The sequence below is a fragment of the Amblyraja radiata genome, chromosome 6, assembly GCF_010909765.2.
Source record: "Amblyraja radiata isolate CabotCenter1 chromosome 6, sAmbRad1.1.pri, whole genome shotgun sequence".
NCBI classification, from domain to species: domain Eukaryota; kingdom Metazoa; phylum Chordata; class Chondrichthyes; order Rajiformes; family Rajidae; genus Amblyraja; species Amblyraja radiata.
Window position 1 is genome coordinate 47,829,330 of NC_045961.1, and position 15,019 is coordinate 47,844,348.

At 46.9% G+C, this 15,019-nt stretch overlaps 1 protein-coding gene across 1 annotated transcript in view; it reads right to left on the reverse strand.

Annotated features, from left to right (window-relative positions):
- Positions 1-15,019, reverse strand: part of arhgap20 (Rho GTPase activating protein 20) — a 114,527-nt gene that overhangs the window by 44,946 nt on the left and 54,562 nt on the right. The window contains exons 7-8 of the mRNA XM_033022717.1: positions 12,417-12,494; positions 11,190-11,256 (exon numbers count right to left, since the gene is read on the reverse strand). Coding sequence (XP_032878608.1) covers positions 11,190-11,256; positions 12,417-12,494 — 145 coding nt within the window. The remainder of the gene's footprint in view (positions 1-11,189; positions 11,257-12,416; positions 12,495-15,019) is intronic.

A 15,019-nucleotide genomic window follows, 5' to 3' on the forward strand; every position in this document is an offset into this window, starting at 1 on the left:
GAGCGTTTTGTCCAGCGAACAGCAAGCCTTGTAACTACTGCAAAAAGACGAATCACTTCGCCGTTGTATGCTGGTCCCGTGGGAACAGAACCTCCAGCTTAGCTCCAATCTGCACCTGTTGCAACATGACCAAACATTTCAAGACTCACAGGACCAGCTCTAATCTGCCCACGAGGATGATCCAATTAGAACATACGAGGAGTCCACTGTACATACACTCCTTCACACAGCTGGTAAGCTTTTGGATCCCTCTGTATCAATGTCAATTAACAACAAGCCTGTGAAGACCAAGCTGGATACTAGTGCCCGCGTGAATGTAATGTCTGTGAATGTCTACAACAAGATAAAAAATAATGAGACCTTGACTAGAGACAGCTCTACCTTACATGCTTATGGGGGGGAGGTCTTGTATCCTCTTGGAAGAACTACCTTTAAATGTGTGCTGCAAAACACCACAAGAAATCTGACTTTCTATATCTTAAAATCTGACTCTGTGACTCTACTGGGCATCCATGCGTGCCAAGACCCTGGGCTAGTCTCCTTTGACCGGTCCATTCACAAGTTACTAATATCTGAGGACCCTATAAAAATATACCCTGATCTATTAGATGGCAAGCTTGGCAAGCTGCCTGTGACTTATAAGATCGCCATTGACCCCACCATCGACCCAGCCGTCTGTGCCCCCTACCGTGTGCCACATGCCATGCGGGACAGAATCGAGGTTGAACTAAAAAACATGGTCACCATGGGTGTACTAGCCGAAATCAGCGAACCCACAGACTGTGTCTCCACCATGGTTGTCACTTACAAGAAAATCAAAAACGAGTCATCAAATCTCACCATGTTTGCAACACCATTTGGCAGATTCAAATTTCTTAGGATGCCATTCGGCATCAACTTGGCCAGCGAGGTTTTTCAAAGAACCACGGAACAGCTGTTCGAAGGACTCCCGTGTGCCATCATTGTAAATGACATCCTGGTTTATGGCAAGGACATGGGGAGCATGACAACAACCTAAAGCGTATTATGGACAGGGCACGTGAGATCAATCTGAAATTCAACCCTAAGAAATGCAAGTTCTGGGTTCCAGAGGTCACCTATGTCGGACACGTGCTCACTTCTGATGGCCTTAAGCCTGACCCGAAGAAAACTGCTGCCATCAGAGAAATGCCAGCCCCCACCGACGTGTTAAGCCTACAACGATTTCTGGGTATGGTGAACTATCTGGGAAAGTTCATACTGAATCTCAGCGAACTAAGTTCGCCACTGAGACAACTCACCCGAAAGGACACTGAGTGGACCTGGTACCAGCAGCATCAACAAGTATTCAATTTGTTTTAAACCAAGCTGGCCAGCGCTCCCACCCTGACATTCTTCGACCTGAAACGTCCTGTCACGATAACCTGCAATGCCTCACAATACGGGCTGGGTGCAGCCTGCCTTCAAACATCTGCCGATGGGACTGTACTACCTGTATCTTACGCCTCCCGCACCATGACGGACACCAAACAGCACTATGCACAGATCGAGAAAGAGCTGCTAGCTGTGGTCTTCGCTTGTTCAAAATTCAAGGACTTCATCTTCGGGAACACTTTCACAGTCGAAACAGACCACCAACCACTTGTAACCATCCTGAACAAACATATACACGCAGCACCTGCACAACAGCAACGCATGATGATGCAGCTCCAGCGGTTCAACTTCAGAATCGTTTACAAAAAAGGAGAGGACAAGCTCGTTGCTGACACTCTCTCTAATGCACCACGTGCATCCAGTGAACGACATCCCTATGAACGGGACGAGCTTACGGTTCTCAAGATCGACTTCGTTCCCACGGAACGCCTGCGTCGTCTGGCTGAACACACAGCCGCTGATGGCACTCTTCAGCTACTCTCACCCATAAAATCAAAAGAGGCTGGCCAGAGACAATCCTTCGCATCACTGGAGGTGCAGCCATTCTTCCTAGTCCGCGATGAGCTGGTAATACAGGACGGTGTCATAGTTAAGGGCCACCAAGTCGTGATCCCATCATCCTTACAAGACGAATACTACAAAGAGGCACACAAGGGTCACCCAGGTACCGATGCCACATTGGCCCATGCACAGAGCATGTTCTACTGGCCCGGTATGGCCAAGTACATACGGGACAGAACAGCCTCATGTCCCACCTGCAACAGTTTGGCACCACACCAGCAGAAACAGACTCTGCTACAACAACCCGCACCAGCACTGCCTTGGACGTCGCTGGCAGCAGACATTTTCGAATGGCATGGTAAAAACTACCTAGTCCTGGTCGACTCCTACTATAACTGGTTCGAACTCGATTTACTGCCCTCCATCACATTCGAAATGGTCATTCAAAAGCTGCAGTGATACTTTTCCACATTCGGCGCACGAGTTCGCCTGCAAACTGATAACGGAAGACAATTTGCCAGTCACGCATTCAAACACTTCGCCAACCGATGGAACTTCCACGTCACAAGCAGCCCTGAATACCCTCAAAGTAACGGGCTCGCTGAACGTGCCGTCAGGAGCGTAAAACAACTAATGGAACGCTCCCACCTGGCAAAGTCGGATGTGTATCTAGACCTTTTAAACCTCAGAAACATCTCTAGAGATGGGGTCCTAGGCTCACCAGCCCAACGCCTGATGTCCAGGACAATAAGACCTCCGTATACCAATTGCCCAGCGGAAGCTGATGCCACAGGTGTTTAAACCAACCGCGGTCCAGAAGCGCATCCAGGAGAAACACAACATCCAGAAACGCTCCTATGACAAGTCCAGCAAACCTTGAAACCGCTGCTGCAGGGTCAGGTCGTTCGTTTACAGACTGCTGTGGGAAATTCCCGTCTAGGTTTCATTGTCGGCCCGTCTAAGGAACCCCGCTCCTACCTCGTCAACGTCGATGGTGCCCTGTACAGACGGAGCCGCCAACACTTGCTGCTTGTAAAAGAACCTCGTCCACCTCCAGCCGATTCCTTTGCTCCACCTCTGCTGTTCAAACCGTCTGCTGCTGCTGCTGTCCCGTTCTCCGCCACGACCGGCGGCGTTGACTAACAACAACACTACCTCTCCCGCATGCTCACCCTATCGGTAGCCTAAAGTGCCCCCAGCTGCTTTCCCCCTTCCGGGTTCACTGCCTCTCTCCCCAACTAACTTTTCTGGTGCAGAGGGAGAGGGGTTCATCCGTCGGACCCGATTAGGATATCAGGGTTTTCAGTTTCAATAAATGAATTGATCACAGCACATTTTCCTTTTATACTGCGGCAATTTATAACAGCAATTTTGATCCCATGTTCATTGCTGACATCATTGCGATCAATATCTTTGTTGGTACCATGAATCTCCTTTTGAGCATCACCATTACACGCATTTCTTTGTCCATTAACATGTTAACGGGTGTGATAGCTGGTGTAGGGGGAGGACGAAGGATTGTCATCAGCAGGATTGTCATCATCAGCTCTTACCATCTTTCCCAACAATGGTCTAGCCATCCTTTGTCTTCGCACATTTCAGCAGAGGGTTTTTCTCTGCTTTGGATGTTGTTCCACAAGACCACCCAGAAGCAGTTTTTTAAAGTGTTATTTTCGGTAAGTGGCCAGCACAAATTGGGCTGGATGATCTTAAATTCTCATGATTCCATATGTCACAATCAGGGTCATCACTCAGAGATGTAAGACTTTCAAATGAATTGCTCGTTGAGCATACTTGTAAGGTCTCTTGACGAGTCAAAAAATGAACTAGCAAGGTTGATGACATCGCACAATGGACATAACCAGATGGCATTTGGATTTTTGGAGTGAAAACCAAAAGTGTCGTTTGACACATTGGAGCAGTTCAGGTGAAACCAACTTGTGCACATCGAGCACTGAATGCCAGAATCTTTAACAGCAAGTGAGCACAAACCACACGGATACTTTGGTTTACGTCCACGGTGCTGACCTTTTGGGCCAGGGTTGAGGTTGATGTCCCCAGCCAGTAAATTGACAATAATGAGCAATGGTAGGCGACCTCTAGAGTAGCCTAGAAAGGGGGTAGCTGAGTGTTTCAACCCATTTCCACGAAATGTATTTACCTACGTCTTCTGAACACTAATTTTTGACGGACCGGAGTCACATTCATGGAAAATCCTCAATCCAAGTTGGGAGAAGGCAATCAACAGAACCAAGTACAACACTAGTGTTGATGTGTTTCGTATTCTTCCAGATCCAAGCATGGTACTAATTCAATCTTCGATTTTAAAAATCCAATATGGCACGAGCGAGGTTACAGTATTCTATGGCATATATTGCAACAGCTAAAAGCAGTAAGTTTCCAGCGAAATTCACAAAATTGGTCTCGGCTGGTAGCACGAAATGCACGATGACGGGATAAAACACTGCTTTACTAGTTTGAAAAAAAAGTAATTATAAAATTGGTCTCGGTTAGTAGCACGGAGATTTTATTGTACGATAAAAGATTAAAAAAGATTAAAAGATTAAAAACACCAAAAGAAAAATCGCGATAAATGATAAAAAATAAGACACGAGAGGGAATAATAAACGTCCTCCCTTGGTGCTATTAAAATTTGTCACATCGTCCCTGTGTAAACGGACAAGGCCGGAGCGGCCCGGTGGACAGCGACAGTCAGCGAGGGCCCTGTCGTGGCTGAAGTGTATGGATGGTCGGGGAAAGTAAGTTGCCGTCGTCGGGCCTTAGTTTGCCGCCGCGGTTGACCGGAGGGGGCTGCTGCATTGATATAAATGGGATTGTGGGTTCCTATCCTACCCCTTCCAAAGTCCACAATCAGTTCTTTGGTTTTACTGGTGTTGAGAGCCAGGTTGTTGTGCTGGCACCGTTTGGTCAATCGGTCGATCTCACATCTATACTCAGACTCATCACCACCTGTGATTCGTCCCACAACAATGTCGTCGGCGAACTTGATGATGGCGTTCGCACTATGTCCGGCTACACCGTCATGAGTAGAGTGTGAGTAAAGCAGGGGGCTGAGCAGGCAGCGTTGAGGTGCTCCCGTGCTGATTGTTATCGAGGATGACATATTTCCACCAATACGGACAGACTGTGGTCTGTGGATGAGGAAGTCAAGGATCCAATTGCAGAGGGATGCACAGAGACCCAGATCCGTGAGTTTGGTAACCAGCTGGGAAGGGATGATGGTATTAAACACCGAGCTGTAGTCTATGAACAACAGCCAGATGTACGAGTTTTTGATGTCCAAGTGGTCCAGAGCGTAGTGGAGAGCCAGTGAGATTGCATCTACCGTTGACCTGTTATGGTGGTAAGCGAACTGCAGTGTGTCAAGGTTCTTGTTGTGGTAGGAGTTGATATGCGCCATAATCAACCTCTCAAAGCACTTCATCACCACAGACATTCGTGCCACTGGTCGATAGTCGTTGAGGCACGTCACCTTGCTCTTCTTGGGCACCGGTATTATTGATGCCCTTTTAAAGCAAGTGGGAACCTCAAACCTCAGAAGTGAGAGGTTGAAAATGTTTTTTAATGCAAATTAGATTCTGGATCCCATTGTGACGTCATTGTGACGTCGTACACGGCTAACGGGCAGGGCGTGGAAAAGTGATTTTTGTAAAAGTGTTTTTTGTAAAGTTTAAAATGTGAATAACTTGTAAAATATAACATCGACCCTAACGAAACTTGCCACAGCACACCCCAGGACCATGGTGAGTAAGGTGGGCCTTACACAATAGGATCCCAAATCTAATTTACTTAAAAAATTGCAATTTTCAAAAAAAATCAGTTTTAAACAAATTCTTCCATTTTTATTCACAATGACGTAACAATGGGATCGCGAATCTCATTTACATAAAAAATTGCAGTTAAAATTCTTCGGGGGAGGTTTCATTTACAAAAAACATCGCGATTTTCATTATGGAGGGGTGGACTAGGGGGAGGTGAGGTGTGGGGGAACAAGGGGGATAGAGGGAGAGGAGGGGATAGGGAGGGGAAAGTAGGGGAGGTGAGGAGGGAGAGTGGGGGAGGAGGAGGGATAGAGGGAGAGTACGGGGGAGTGGGGGAGGTTGGGAGTGGTGGAGTTAGGGAGTGGGGGATAGAGGGAGAGGGGGGCAGTGGGGGAGGTGAGGAGGGAGAGTGGCGGAGTTGGATGGGGGAGGTGAACAGTCAGGGAGCAGGGAGATAGAGTGAGAGGAGGGGAGTAGGGAGGGCAGGGAGAGGCTGCGCTGGGGATCCGGTGCCTGGGCACTGAGGCTGAGTCTGGGGGTGGCATCGCTGCTGCTCTGGGTCCGCGCAGCGGGGTCCGGGGTGGGGAGAGACGGCGCCGGGGATCTGGGTCCTGGGTGCTTGGTCTGGGGGTGGTGGCGCTGCTGCTCCAGGCCTACGGGGATGGAAAGTAGCGGGACCTTCGAGATCCTGGGGAGGTGAGGAGAGAGAGTGGGGGGGGGATTGAGCGAGAGGAGCGGGTAGGGAGGGAGTGGGAAGGGAAAGTGGGGGAGGTGAGGAGGGAGAGTGGGGGAGGAGGGGAGGGGGAGAGAGGGAGAGGAGGGCAGTGGGGATAGTCAGGGGTGGGATAGGGGGGAGGTGAGGAGGGGGATAGAGGGATAGGAGGGGGTAGGGAGGGCAGAGGGGTTGTGGAGGGAGGGAGGGAGGGAGTGTCTGAGAGTAGGGATAAGGAGAGGGAGGGAGAGGTGAGGGAGGGAGTGGGGAGAGGCGAAGGAGAGGGGAAAGAAGAGGAGGGGGAGGGAGTGCTGGGGGATGAGGGGGAATGGAGGATAGGGGTAGGAAGAGGGATGGCGAGGCACAGTTGGGGAGGGTTGCCGTGACTCGTGTTGCAATGGGGATCTCTGGCGTCACAACAAGAACTTGTTGTGCGATCAAGGGACCAAATGAGGTTACTCGGCTGTTGGAATTTAAGGATTTGCGGGAAGCGTCTGACATGAGCGAAGCCGGCGAGCAGCAGGTGAGTGATGTTCAGACGGAGAGCACTGCCAGAGGTAAGCGGGCCAGCAGAGAGCGCTGAGATCCCGGCGGCTGCTCGCAGCCACCCGAGCTGCTTCCTTCTCCGGCCACAATACGGTGGCTCCGTGCCCGGAGCGCCACGGCAGCGGTGAGTGAGTTACTGGCATGATCCCCAACCCCCTCCTTCTCAACACTCCTGCCCTCCCCGCAACTTTAACCCTGGCTAGACTCTCCACACGCTGTGAAAGGAACTCTCCCCCCAATTGGTCCCTTGAACAAGTATTGTCATTCAATAAGATGACAACTGATTCAACTTGTGTGTGCTCCCGTTTTTCCCACCATCTCTCCACCTGCCGTCATCCTCCATCCCCCACCCATTCAGTAATTCAAAATAAAGTTCATTTTGGGCAAATTGAATTGTTACTTATTTTTTTTTTTTTATGGAGAGGAGAACAATCTGCGCATGCGCGGTTTAAGACAGAAAACCAACTGACTGCCTCCCTGAGTAATTTCTCACGGCACGTGCCTGGTACACACGCACACACGCACACAAACAAACAAGATGAGAGTTTTAGTAATATACTAGACAAAGTGCAGACCCGTTGGGTCTGTTTCCCCAACGGCGTTTGCGGGGGGGGTGAGAAGAGGGGAGAGGAGGAGGAGGAAACGGGATAGATTTGGGAGGGAAAGGAGAGCGGGGTAGGGGGTGAGAGATGGGGAGAGAGATGTGGGGGAGGGGGGATGGGGAAGATGGGGAGGAGGGAGGGGGAGAGGGGTGGGGGGAGAGAGGGGAAAGAGTGGGGAGGGAGAGTGGAGGGGAAGGGGGAGAGAAGTGGAAGAGTGGGGAGGGAGGAGGAGAGGGGTAGGGTGAGTGATGGAAGAGGGACAGAGGGATAGGGGGAAGGGGGTGGGGGGGAGAGGGAAGGGGGTGGGGTAGAGAGGGAAGGGGGTGGGGTAGAGAGGGAAGGGGGTGGGGAGAGAGGGATGGGAGAGGGAGAGGGGTGAGGAGAGGGAGAGGGGGAGGAGAGAAGGGGGAGGAGAGAAGGGGGAGAGTGGGGAGGGAGGGAGGGGGAGAGGGGTAGCGGGAGTGGGGGAAGAGAGACGGGGGAGTGGTGGAAGAGGGACAGAGGGGTAGGGGAAGGGGTGGGGGAGAGAGGGGAAGAGAGAGGGGTGGGGGTGGGAGAGGCGTGGGGTAAGGGGATAGAAGTGGAAGAGTGGGGAGGGAGGGGTAGGGGGAGTGGTGAAAGAGGGACAGAGGGGTAGGGGGAAGGGGGTGGTGGTAGAGAGGGAAGGGGGGTGGGGGAGAGAGGGATGGGTGGGAGAGGGAGAGGGGTGAGGAGAGGGAAACATAGAAGCATAGAAATTAAGTGCAGGAGTAGGCCATTCGGCCCTTCGAGCCTGCACCACCATTCAATATGATCATAGCTGATCATCCAACTCAGTATCCTGTACCTGCCTTCTCTCCATACCCCCTGATACCTTTAGCCACAAGGGCCACATCTAACTCCCTCTTAAATACAGCCAATGAACTGGCCTCAACTACCTTCTGTGGCAGAGAGTTCCAGAGACTCACCACTATCTGTGTGAAAAATGTTTTCCTCATCTCAGTACTAAAGGATTTCCCCTTTATCCTTAAACTGTGACCCGCTTGTCCTGGACTTCCCCAACATCGGGAACAATCTTCCTGCATCAGACAAATGCAATTCAGGACTTTTCACTTCACAAGCAAAGTCAGAATGACGGTTAGTGAAGAATTCGAATATTCGCTGAGCGTTCAGATGCTGCGCGCGCCTCCTGCACCAAAGGGGGGGGGGGGGGGGGGGGGGAGCGTGTGTCGTCACACACAAAGATCTTGTAGCGGAGAGCTCCGCTATAAGATCTTTGGTCACATACTAAGCACTCGCCTCCACAAACAGATGAGCGTCTTCTTGAATGGAGAGCGCGTGGCCGCCTCCACAAACAGTCACACACACTGAGGACCCGCCCCCACAAAAAATATTTTGTGAGGAAGGGGAGGAGGAGGGTGGAGAAGGAGAGGGGGAGGGGGGGAGAAGAGGATGGGGGAGAGAGGTGAAGGGGGGGGGAGGGGTTGGAGCGGGCGTGCATGAGTCGAGAGAAGAGAAAAGGGCAGAGAGAGAGAGAGGCTGGTACAACAACAAGAAAGCTGGATAAACTCAGCGGGTGCAGCAGCATCTATGGACCGAAGGAAAAGGGCAACGTTTTTGGCCGAAACCCTTCTTCCGGGTTTCGGCCAAAAACGTTGACCATTCAATTCGCTCCATAGATGGGTGGGGTAAGGGAAGAGAAGTGGGAGAGGGAGGGGTAGGGGGAGTGGTGGAAGAGGGACAGAGGGGAAGGGGGCGGGGGATAGAGGGAAGGGGGTGGGGTAGAGAGGGAAGGGGTGGGGGAGAGAGGGATGGAAGAGGGGTGAGGAGAGGGAGAGGGGGAGGAGAGAAGGGGAGAGAAGTGGAAGAGTGGATGGGGGAGGGAGGGGTAGCGGGAGTGGTGGAAGAGGGACGGGGGAGTGGTGGAAGAGGGACAGAGGGGTATGGGAAGGGGTGGGACAGGGAGGGGAAGAGAGAGGGGTGAGGGAGGGAGAGGGGTGGGGTAAGGGGAGAGAAGTGGTAGAGTGGGGAGGGAGGGGTAGAGGGACTGGTGGAAGAGGGACAGAGGGGTAGGGGAAGGGGGCGGGGGAGAGAGGGAAGGGGGTGGGGTAGAGAGGGAAGGGGGGTGAGGGAGAGAGGGATGGGTGGGAGAGGGAGAGGGTTGAGGAGAGGGAAACATTGAAACATAGAAATTAAGTGCAGGAGTAGGCCATTCGGCCCTTCTAGTCTGCACCACCATTCAATATGATCATGGCTGATCATCCAACTCAGTATCCTGTACCTGCCTTCTCTCCTTACCCCCTGATCCCTTTAGCCACAAGGGCCACACCTAACTCCCTCTTAAATATAGCCAATGAACTGACCTCAAATACCTTCTGTGGCAGAGAATTCCAGAGATTCACCACTCTCTGTGTGAAAAATGTTTTCCTCATCTCAGTACTAAAGGATTTCCCCCTTATCCTTAAACTGTGACCCCTTGTTCTGGTCTTCCCCAACATCCGGAACAATCTTCCTGCATCTAGCCTGTCCAACCCCTTAAGAATTTTATACGTTTCTATAAGATACCCCCTCAATCTTCTAAAATCTAGCGAGTACAAGGCGAGTCTATCCAGTCTTTCTTCATATGAAAATCCTGACATTCCAGGAATCAGTCTGGTGAACCTTCTCTGTACTCCCTCTATGGCAACAATGTATTTGAGCATTGGGCATTGTGACATCACACGATGGAACGTTCACCAGGGGCTGGGGCTCCTGCAAAGGCATATGTAAATGAATCCATTCCGATTGGACATATGTGAGCATCGGGCATTGTGACATCACATGATGGAACGTTCACCAGGGGCTGGGGCTGGTGCTGATTCTATGGGTGAGAAGCCAGTTTATTTTTGAAATATTGGGGGGGGGGGGGGAAGGATTTGATTAAAAACGTGTACTTAAACACGACGAAATGTAATGAGGAGCGGATACTTAGAAAGAAAATTGAAATCTCTACCGAAATGGAAAAGATGTCGGCGATTCTGCGTCTGGTTTCGGAGTTGCAGTGAATCAAAGGAAGAAATGTAGCCGGAAGCCGTACATGTAAATGGATCCATTCCGATTGGACATCTGCGAGCATTGGCTATTGTGATTGGACATCTGCGAGCATTGGGCATTGTGACATCACACGATGGAAACAAATCAAAAGGCAGAAAGGCAGCCGGACGGACGGCAGGCGACAGGCACAGACTTTTATATAATAGATAGATAGATATAGATTACTTAATTGTTAACGATAATAGAATATTTCCTTAGAAACATACATTCTCAGTGGAAATTACCCCATTTTTCCAGGTTAAGTTTTCAAAACATCTTGAGTTATATCACTTCTGAATTTGAATTCCTGTTTGATTACCTAACATGTATTTGGATTGTTTCAATCTCGTCGTGTATATTACATTCCTAAAATACACAAATAAATGTATAGAAAATGGTAATAAGATACACTGGTGTGAATATTAAGTGAATATTATTGCCCTTCAGAAATAAGCAAAAAGTCACTGAGACCCACAGAATTAGATATATTTACTATCTAATGTCCACTTTTCTAAGTTGCCGCAGCATGATATTTACAACATAAATTACGAAAGCACTAGAGGGTTATATTCTGAAACTTACCAATAAGAGGATAGGGAGTATCTTCTTTGCCAGAGATGACCCAAAGTTGATAATCTTTAGGATTGCCCTGTAAAGCAAAAAGAGAAAGTTCTCATGTCTAATTCTGAAAAGGACATTTGGGATGACGATAGTTTGCAGATGGAGTAAATAGAGCAATATATCCATACAGCAACAAATGACACAATGCAATGAAGCACAATAAAAACTGAAACTACTAGAAAAGATATACTACAAACACAGTGGGGATACTAGATGCAGGTTGATTATTGTCACATGTACTGAGGTACCGTGAAAAGCATTGCTTTGCATGCTATGCAAACAGATTAGATACACCATACATAAATACAATCAAACCAAACTCAAGTACAATTGGTATAGCAAAGGGGAAAATACAGAGTGCGGAATATAGTTCTCAGCTTTGTAACACATTGAGGTGCATCATAGTGCAGCAGTTCCATAATTTTCACTTTGAAAGATAAGCTAAAATGGAGATGCTAGGTGTTATACATCCCTCCTAATTCCCATTTTCAATTGAAGTCGACAAGAACAAAAGTTGAGTAAGATTAAAGAGGAGGTCTGAGTCACACTACAATTCCAGGTCACGATTGTGCTGATGCCTTTTGGTTCTTGACTTAACAGACCATCTTTCCTTAGAAAACCTCAGGAACCTTATGAAAATTATGATATATATTGTTTTTGATACATGCACGATGAATTTAATAAATTTGTTACTTTGGGCCATTGGTGTACCTACAGACCTTTTACTGCTAAAGTGGAGAACAGCCCCAGGTCTTCATTGTAGTTTTATCAAGTTAAAATTAACCGTCAATTGAATATACTACTCAGAAATTTTATGGCTTTAATAAATGAATCTTGTACAGCATTTCTGCATAAATTTATAACATCAGAGGTCTTCCACTATGTAAAACTATTTGACATCCAAAATTTCATAAAATAAAATTAGAAAATATTTTGATTTATTATTCATGGTTAATGAAGGTTTTAGAATTCAGATGCATAAGTGATCCAATTGTCAAATTGAGCCATTTGATTGATTTAAAATAATGGAACCCTGATGTTATTTTAGAAAACCTCTTATAGATTTTGAAGGCTCCTAAGTGCAAAGTAACTACAAATAGGCTGAAGAATTAATTAGGTTATAAAGTTAAAAATATATATATATTCAGGGAGTCTGAGCTAAGACTAGATGCAATTGGTCGGACTTACCGTGATGCCAAATTGTTGAAGTGTCATGGCAACGACATCATTTGCTGTGTCTGTGTTCTTCACTGTTAAGACCTTTGACTGAAAAGAAATAGGCAAAAATAATTAATCAAAAATGTAATTTAAATCTACATTCATGTTTCCATAAAAGGGCTATGAACTCTTTACTCGCACAGCTATTTTTCTATGCAGCTCAGCTTGTGTTTTATGTCCCCAGTCAGACTTCTGAGGGAATTTGACAAAGCAGTTTCAGAATGGTGTCTGTGACCTTGTGTTTATAGTGAATGTCTCACATCAAGGGTGTCTCCCCGCCCTGACACCACCAAACCCTTCAGCTGGAACGAAGCACGTCTTTCGTTATGCAAAAAAATCACAAAGTGCTCAACGGGCCAGGCAGCTTCTGTGGAGGGAAATGAACAGAAGACATATTGTGTCGAGACCCTTCTTCAAGGGGAGGCACTCCAGTACAATTTACTTTTTGAAAATGGCGCCAAATTGTGCATATGTGATCCATGCAAAACTAAATTTCACTGTGCAGTGCATATGTGACAAAAAATAAGCATTGAATCATTGTATGGAGTAGAGGGGATAATGCTTGACTCTGCTGAGGGAGAGAAGGATGAAGGTAGTCTCAGGTGGAAGTGATAAGTATTTAAGACAAAGAAAGGGTTGCAGATAGTGGAATCTGATGAGAGGAAGGTGAGGAGTGAAATGTAGCACCAGCGGAAGGGATGGTGGGTGAAAAGGTCAGGGAAGGAAGAAGGGACACAGAGTAGTTAGGGAGGAGGAGAAAGAAACTGGATTATGTGGGCTATAGGGATTGGAAAGATGATATATTTTGTTATCCTCTTCAGAAAGATAACGGTCAATTTTCTCCCAAGCAGACCTCTGGTGGCTGATCAATATAAATGGATGTGCCCTCCACTTTGAGAGCAAGTCGCCTAAGATCTACTAACCAGAAAATGAACTTGACAAAGCTATTGTCAACAAATGCCCTTCAAATCATGGTTGACACAGGAGTCTCCCGTTTCTGTAGAGCAAAGAAGCTACAGCAGTAGCTCTGCCAAGGGTGTAGCTCTGCTAAGATCCTCTTCGTTGTCCTAAGATCCTCCTTGGAATCCTGAGCTCCGAAGTGATGCTGGTCACAGCAGCTCAGTCCATTCAGGATGTCTCTGGGACTTTGGAAGCCTGATAGAAGTTTATCAAGTTATGAGAGGCATAGATAAAGCAGTCACAGCCTTTTCCCTAGTGTGAAAATTGCAAATACAGTTTTAAGCTGACAGCAGAAAAATTGAAAGGAAATGTGTGGGCCAAGTTTCAGAGAGTGGTGAGTGTCTGGAACACGCTGGCAGTAATGGCAGAAGCAGATATGAAAGTGGTATTTAAGAGGTTTTTAGATATAAAAGGGAATGGAGGCATATGGAGTACATGCAGGCAGAAGGGATTAGTTTAATTTGGCATCATGTTCGGCACCAACATCATGGGCCAAAGTACTTGCTCCTGTGCTGTACTCTTCCATTTTTTATAACCTCTAATATAAAGGTCTTTTTATGAGTTTCTTTCTTATTTGAAATAATTTAAAAACAATTGTTTGGTAGCAGATGTTGGATGGAATTACATTCTGTACTTTGAGTAATCCTAAGGCTTTGGAAAGTAGCCCAATCAATGAGATTAATTATTCCTTTTGAATATCTAGAAATTCCCTCACTGCATCCATCTAAAACATTGAACTCTCTGACCTGGGAGCTGAAACTCTAGTACCAATTGCTGGATCCTCATGTTTTTCTCGATTAATGCTCTCTGTTTACTCTCCAACGTCTTCCAACTATGCGGCGTCTTTTTTTCCTGGCAACCTTTGAATAAATACGTGCAAATACAGGGACTAGAGGGATATGGATCATGTGCAGGCAGATGAGATCATTTCAGCTAGGCATCATGTTCAGCACAAACATTGTGGTCCAAAGGGCCCATTTCCTTTTGTACTGTTCTATGTTCTATAAATAAGATTAAATACATGATATTTTGTGAATAGACCGTGCCAAATTTGTAACACCCTTTCTATGCTATTGGATGTAGGAAATTTGTTGTATATCAAAATGAAGTATAAATCAAAAGAAACTGCTGAAAATGTTCAAAATCTGGTAAATCAAAAGATTTGACCCTTCGGTTCATCTTCCCAAACTAGAGCCTAATTTAAAAATATTAGCTCGCATGAAAACATTGCCAAAATACATCAAAGAACATTTCATTAATATAATTGAGGTTTTATGGCATTTGAGCTCTAACAGGACAGTGCATCAATTGAGCACAGTCATTTCAATGCATATACAAAGTTAATTTTAACAACATTGGATTGTAAACTACCCTAATTTGATTAAATGTTTTTGAGGAGCTCTTTATACTTACATTTCAGAAAACTTGCATTAGCTTTAGGAGATCATCAATTTATTTAATAATATTAATACTGAGATATTAATAAAGTAATCTTATTCAAACTTTAGTCATAATTAATCCCTCTCTAATCACCTTGCTTCCCTTGTATTATGAAATAAAATACCAACTTTATAATATTAAATGACAATTAGAATTTTACACCGATTAGTTTA